Source organism: Cynoglossus semilaevis, chromosome 14 (assembly GCF_000523025.1).
Source record: "Cynoglossus semilaevis isolate Cse_v1.0 chromosome 14, Cse_v1.0, whole genome shotgun sequence".
Classification (NCBI taxonomy): Eukaryota; Metazoa; Chordata; class Actinopteri; order Pleuronectiformes; family Cynoglossidae; genus Cynoglossus; species Cynoglossus semilaevis.
In genome coordinates this window covers 27,875,016-27,881,795 of record NC_024320.1, presented here as the reverse complement: position 1 = coordinate 27,881,795, position 6,780 = coordinate 27,875,016, and the positions used below count along the sequence as shown (strand labels likewise).

The window sequence follows — 6,780 nt, the reverse complement described above, 5'->3', positions numbered from 1 at the left end:
GTGCTTTTCCACAGCGAGGCTTGTTGTTTGAAGGAGCTCAGCAGGGCTCTGCACATAAAACACTCCGCTAATGACTGATAACGTCAGTGTGCTCAGTCAGGCTGGGCAACAAATGGACGGCTTTACGTACATCCAAACCATTAGCACGGCAGAACCTCAGAGCACGTCCACGGCCCGACCTTCAAAGTCCGGGCCAGGTTTTTTTTCTTTTTTTTTTGTGCTGAGCTGTTAAGAGGAAGTGGTTTCCTGGTTTATGGTAAAGCAATAAAATGTCAAACATTTCAAAAGTGCTCAGAGTGGCAGTGGTTTGTGTGAAGAAAGAAAGAGTCTTAGGTGAGGCCAAGAATGACAGGGACAGATGGTCCGACGCAGGCGTCAGTGATGTCATAACATGTCTGCAACCTGTGGCTCCCGAGCCTCGTGTGGCTCCTCGATGTTTGTAATTGGACCATATTGAGCCTGAGTTGTTTATTTGTTTATATTTACTATGTGTATTTTAAAAAAATCAAGTTTTTATCCAATTATACATTTCATTTTACATACGTCGGAATTCTGTTTTTTACGTCAAAACATAACTACGCGACATAGGTCGACTTTCGCTGTAAGTCTTACGTCAAAACATAACTACGCGACATAAGTCGACTTTCGTGCCTCACACCAGTAGCTATTATTATTATTGGGCCACATTTGCCCCCAGGCCTTGAGTGTTGTAAACCAAGAACCCCCTGTATTGACATTATCTTATTTATTGAACTATATTTAAAGGGCCATACCTCGGTTTCTGTGGTTGTTCCCATCACAGCAGGTTGTAAAAAAAACTCTTCACTTTTTATGACATTCTACAGCCAATATTCAGAAACCCGAACTGGAACTTTATTGATGTCCTAGCTTACTTCGGCGAGTCTCGGCGATGCGTAGGCTGAAGAACGTTTGACATTTCCCACATTTATTAAACGAGATGAACATGTGTATGACAGAAGCTCCCACTGTGAGAGTGGAACAGGAGAACAAAGGCCCTGAGAGGCACCACGAGGGTTTTTTTTTTTAAAAAGGAGTCAAGTTTAATAGAATTGTAATAGTCTTTGTCAGAGGTCAAATATTTAAACGTTTTTTTTTTAGGACATAAAGTACAACCAGAGCTGCTGTTAATATTCAGTCAGCTCGCTGAGACTCCCTACATTAGATAAACAGCCGTGGAAGAGAACCTTACAGCAGCTCTGTGTCACAGAAGGTCATTACTTTTGACAAATTACAGACATTTTGCTCTTTCAAAGGTTTAGGGAAAGGCTATCACATATTATCTTTCTCATTTCGCCGCTTCACATTATGCACCGTTCCCAGCTTCAATGTTTTCATTTCTTCATTTTAAGGATTTATTGTTGGAACCGTTTTAACTCCTGCTCCCCTCTGCTCTGTCTGACGAAGCTCTCGCTCTGTAACATCAGTGCTACTCTTTTGGGATGGTACAAGTGACCCCGGCCTGACTTATTGGTTGATGTCCATCTGCTCTCAGTCCCTCAAATACTGACAGAGAGGCTGATTGGAATGGAAGCAGCTGTGACGGGACAACTAATGATGGGAGGAGACAGACGGACGGGCAGACAGGTTCCTACGGCACGAAGAAGGACGAAGGAAGAAGAGGAGTGAGTACAGGAGAGAGGACCAGATGGTTTGGAAATGAGAGTCTACTGCTGGAGTCACAGTGTGCTTGTGGTAGAAGCAGCCAGTCTTTTCCCAAAGTAGATCCTAAAACAGAAACAGGACAAGGTGAGAAATATTAAAATATGAAAGATTTATTCTTAATTGTCCGTTAACCAATGCCATTGTTGATCCATCAGTGGATCATGTTCAGCTACAAACTTACTGTAAGATTTGTTCTGTTACATTGAGCCATGACTCGATCCAATACTATATGTCTCTAAGCCAAACGTCATAGCAGGTCTCACTACTGTCTCATAAACCGTCCCAGATGTGAGTGTGCACTTATGTCTCACCCAACACCAAGCGTGAGCAGATGTGATGCCAGCAGAGATGGAACGAGGATGAAGAGAACGTCGGAGGAGAAGATTCCCCTCTTCATCACCTCCGCCTTCCTCACACTGAGGGAGCTCTGCTTCTTTGGGTGCTGAAACACAAACTCCCTGCAGAGACAGAGAAATAGAAGAGGAGGGAGGTGTGACACGGAGCTCAAGACTTATCTTGAGAAAGTAGAGGTGAGATAGAGAAGAAAAAAGTAAACGGAGATAATAAGTACACCAGAGAGAAGGAGCAGAGTTCTGAAAGCAGGAGATTGTTAAGAACTACCTGTCAAAGAGATTAAAGTATGTGAGCGTGGACAGGAAAATAAAAATGAGAATGATTTATGGGTTTCTCAACACTCTGAGGTATAATCCAAGAACAAAATTGAAAAGTTGGACCACGCTGTCAAACCCAAACAGATCAATGAAATCCCATTTTGTAAAAAAAAAAAGAAAGAAAAAAATAGAAGTTTGCAAGTAACAAAAAACCCAATTCAAACTAAATGGCAAATAAAAAAATACTGCAGTGAATTTGAACAACGTGTGGATCGAATACAGGAGAGAATTAAAGGCAGTTTATGATGTCGACCGGACTGGGCTTACTTTGGTGGCATCGTTTCAGGTCTGCTGGACCAGTCCCAGACCCAGTCTGTGTCCCCCCTCCTGTCGTCCTCCTCCTGCAGGACACAGGTAAATATCACATGCTGGGCAGCGGTTGACAAACACACAGAGTCTGTGCAGAGCTGATACCAACATCTGGATGATCTCAGAACGAGTGTGAACCAATTTACTCAGATCAATACGTGTTTGTTTGTGTATAATATTTCAGATACTAAAATATACTGAGTTCACTGAGAAAAAAAAAATCAATATGTTAATTAATATTATCCTTTTACAACCAAGAATTGCATTTAAAAAAAATACAGTACAGGCATCAGTTTTGATGTACAGACAGCGTCCAAACACATGGAATTACAGTAATAAAAAAGAGAAAAGAAGATGTGAATTAGTCACATGGGTTTTCTTGTTTTATGACTGTATTTCATTCAGGAAAAAACGTCAACAAAATATCATATTCTTTGGGGTCCAAATAATTTTAACATGGCTCCAAAACCTTATACAAATGGTTTGATTTTGAATGTAAATCAATCAGTACGTTATCTTATACAAATGGTTTGATTTTGAATGTAAAACTCAATCTAAACTAAATCAATTAGTACGTTATCTCTAATCCGCTGTACGACAACATTCTTTCCTGCAGGACATGTGAAAAGAAAGGTTTTAGACTAAGAGGACAGAGGACAGAGGACAGAGGGGCCACTGGGGGAAATGTCTGACTCTGACTGAGTCCTGCTCAGTACTGTCTAAAGCAGGCATGGGCAAACTAAGGCCCGGGGGCCGAATGCGGCACGTTCAGCTTTTTAAACTGGCCCGCCAAACTTTTCCAAATTATATAATTTAGTTATATATTATCATTATTCTTCTGCCTTTTTCCTGCAATACCCGTTTCCCCAATATATGGCGAAGAAAAATGATAAAATAATTTTAGCATTTTAGCCTCCATCTATCTGCTCCTGACCTGGCCCTCTCTGTTCAATTTTTGGACAATTGTGGCTCGTGAGTCCAAAAGTTTGCCCACACTTGGTCATTGGTTAAGCAATGTTTCTCAAACTGTGGTAGGGGTACCACTGGTATAAGCAGTACATGGCACGCAGTGGAACTGATTCCCTGTTTATTAGGAAGGTCTGTTACTGCAGTTGTTGTTATGCGAAGTTTCAAATTGAATACTAAGAGAGCCAAATACTTTTGGCGAAAGTATGTGATGTACAAAGGTTGACAACAACAGGTCTGAAGACTAACACTGTACCTGTATGGTGACGCAGTCACTGTCCTCATCACTGAGTCTCGGGGAACCAGAGGACTGTGGTGGCGCCACCTGTGGAGGACTGGGAGCAAAAATCCACAGTTCACAACTTTGTCCTCAATGAAACACATAACAAAATCCCATGCATATATTAAACACATGCAGAATTTGATCACTACATATTATATCAAACCTGGTCAAACTAAAGCCCGTGGCCCAGATACGGCCCGCTGGGCTTTCTAATCTGGACACCAAACACTGATGTAAATATGGTAAAGACTGATGTTAATCTTTCTCTGTTTCACAGAAAAAGACCCCCACCCCCCCCCCAAACACACACCTGTCTTTATTCCTCTCACTCTCCAGCTGTGCCTCCAGAAGGATCCTCTCCAGCTCCCCCTGCAGGGCAGAGGAGATGCTGTCCTGCAGCCCTGTCAGACTCTCCCTGCGGCTCACGGCTGCGATGAGCTCCTCCAGCTCCACCCAGGAACCTGAGGAGGAAAAAGATGCTCAGGGGACAAGAAAGAACGCAGAACACACACACACACACACACACACACATTAGACCAGTGACTCCCAACCACTGTACCGTGGAAAATTACTCTATTTCACGTAATTTGTCTAAAAAATATTATTTATATTTTGCAAATATTGTTTTTTTATTTTTTATTTTTGTCAATGCATGACAGGCAGCGCAATTAAGTCCTGGTCCGCTAGGTGGCAGCAATTGGCTATGAAACTAAAAAAAGAATCAGAGCTGTTGAAGAAGATTTTTGTGAGTGTCTTTCTTCAATTCCTCCCAGTAGATCAGCGTTGTCTTCAACTAAACCGGCCAAGATTTGAGTTAGTTTTGAGTAAATTTAAACTAAAGGATTATTATATTTTAACACATATGCTTTTTGTGAGATTAGTCTTTGGTTGGTGTTTTCCTAATGAAAAATAATAATCTTTTGTGAGATTAGTCTTTGGTTGGTGTGCTGCGGGGTTTTCCTAATGAAAAATAATAATCTCCATGTGATCTGAACACTTTAGGACCCTGAGGCGTGCAGGTGAACTCATGGCGGACCCTAGAGGTGGAGGTTAGAGTGTGTACACGAGCTGTTTATAATCCTCCAAGTTGTTTTAGCAGACGTTTGTTCATCCAGTTATACGGTTCGTGAAATACCAAACATGGTAGACAATGTAAGTCACTGCAGCCACAACCTCAGGATTACCACATGCTCAAACTCTCTGTCTCGTCCACAAACCACAGATATTTGGCGTAGAGTCACAGAGGAGCATGGAATAGAGGATGTTTTTGTTCTGGAAAACAAAGTTTGAAGAAATAAAGTATCGTATAAATATTGACAAGTCAATAAATTGCCCCCGTTAGGTGTTTAAGCGACAGAATTTGGACTGTACTAGGAACATCTGCTAACTATTATTATTATTTTACATTATAATTCCTAAACTTCTTACCTTTTCTGTCTTGTTGAAACTGTTGTGATAAGTATATCTATCTGATATTTGTTGCTTTTTATTTTCTCAATTTAAAAACTATATATTACTACTACCAGTACTCTGCTTTAGTTCGTTTTTATTTTCTTCCAGAGTGAAGATCAGGTGGAAAGTCAAATTATACCTGATTAAATCTGGTGAAAATAAAATGCTGAATTTTTTTTAATTAAATTCCTATCAGTTGGTGTTTAAAAAAATATCTTCTATCAAACTTCTTGTGTTAGGACATCAGTGCAGTTTGTTGCCCAACCTTCGCTCAGATAAATTCCTGGATCGGCTCCAGTTCCCCCTGTAATCCTGAAAAAGGATTAAGCCTTAAAGGAGATAAAGGCGTGGATGAGTCTGGCCGGTTTGATTTTTTTCTTCCTTCAGAACAATAAGACTTTGGGCTTTTCTTTTGGAACAATGTGACCAAAGCTAGTTTAAAATCCGATGCAGATTTGGTGACAGTGTTATGAAGTTTTTACTTCATACCTGTCTGATTTTGTTCATCTCTTTTCATTTCCTTCTTATTTCATTTTTTAATCACCTGCATCTGTTCAGACTGGGAACCAAAACTGGAAAACGTTCCATCTGTTTATCATCAGTGGCCTCTGGTGGCACACGGCGCACAAAAAAAACAGACACGTATGTGAAGAAGGTTCACCGGGTTCACGGGCAGACAGTGATTTCTACAGACACACTGGTGTGGATGACGTCGGCGTCCACACTCTGTAGCAGGGCTAACATGGGCTGACGGCGTGCTAGCTTACATAAGATGTTATTCCTGTCAGAGATTAGCCATTCACCGTGCCCCCCCCCACCCATGTCATACAGTCTGCATCCTGTGACACCAGCAGCATTAGCACAGCATCAACACCTCATCCACACCACACCACACCACTCCGCCACCTACTGTCTAATACACTCGTAAACACACAGCTGTGTGACAGTGTGAGAATTACATAAAAATAACATTTGCAGGGGCGCTAACGTAAGTGGGCAGAGACTGATGGGGGAGGGGGGGGGGGAGTAGAAATGGTGTCATTGCCCTAGTTGTGTTCCCATAACAAGTAGAGAGAGTGATGACATAACAGTGACCTTGGTCTTTGACTTATCTTTCTGGATCATTCTCCATCACTCTCCATGTGGCTCCTGTATCGGTGCTGCTGCCAAATCAGCACGGTCGAAGGCTCGGGTGTTGAAGGAACTCAATAAACTAGTATGTCATCAAGGTCACACACCAGTGACCGGGATGTGAGACGGAGGGAGCAGAGGTGGAGGGTTGTGCTGCCCTGAGGGGTGAGTTCTTGGCCTGTTGTGCCGAGGATCCCAGAAGGACCTTTGTTTTGTTTTTATTGCCTTGTATTTATATTTCCTTCTTTCTCATAAATGTGCGAGACTTCTTCTTTTTCTTTCGGC

At 41.8% G+C, this 6,780-nt stretch overlaps 1 protein-coding gene across 1 annotated transcript in view; it reads right to left on the bottom strand.

Annotated features, from left to right (window-relative positions):
• Window positions 1-702: 702 nt before the first annotated feature.
• The window catches only part of LOC103390428 (BCL2/adenovirus E1B 19 kDa protein-interacting protein 3), a 9,172-nt gene continuing 3,094 nt past the window's right edge, over window positions 703-6,780 (bottom strand). Inside the window, exons 2-6 of the mRNA XM_008326282.3 lie at window positions 4,223-4,373; window positions 3,886-3,964; window positions 2,622-2,695; window positions 1,995-2,141; window positions 703-1,746 (exon numbers count right to left, since the gene is read on the bottom strand). Coding sequence (XP_008324504.2) covers window positions 1,698-1,746; window positions 1,995-2,141; window positions 2,622-2,695; window positions 3,886-3,964; window positions 4,223-4,373 — 500 coding nt within the window. The 3' untranslated portion in view covers window positions 703-1,697. The remainder of the gene's footprint in view (window positions 1,747-1,994; window positions 2,142-2,621; window positions 2,696-3,885; window positions 3,965-4,222; window positions 4,374-6,780) is intronic.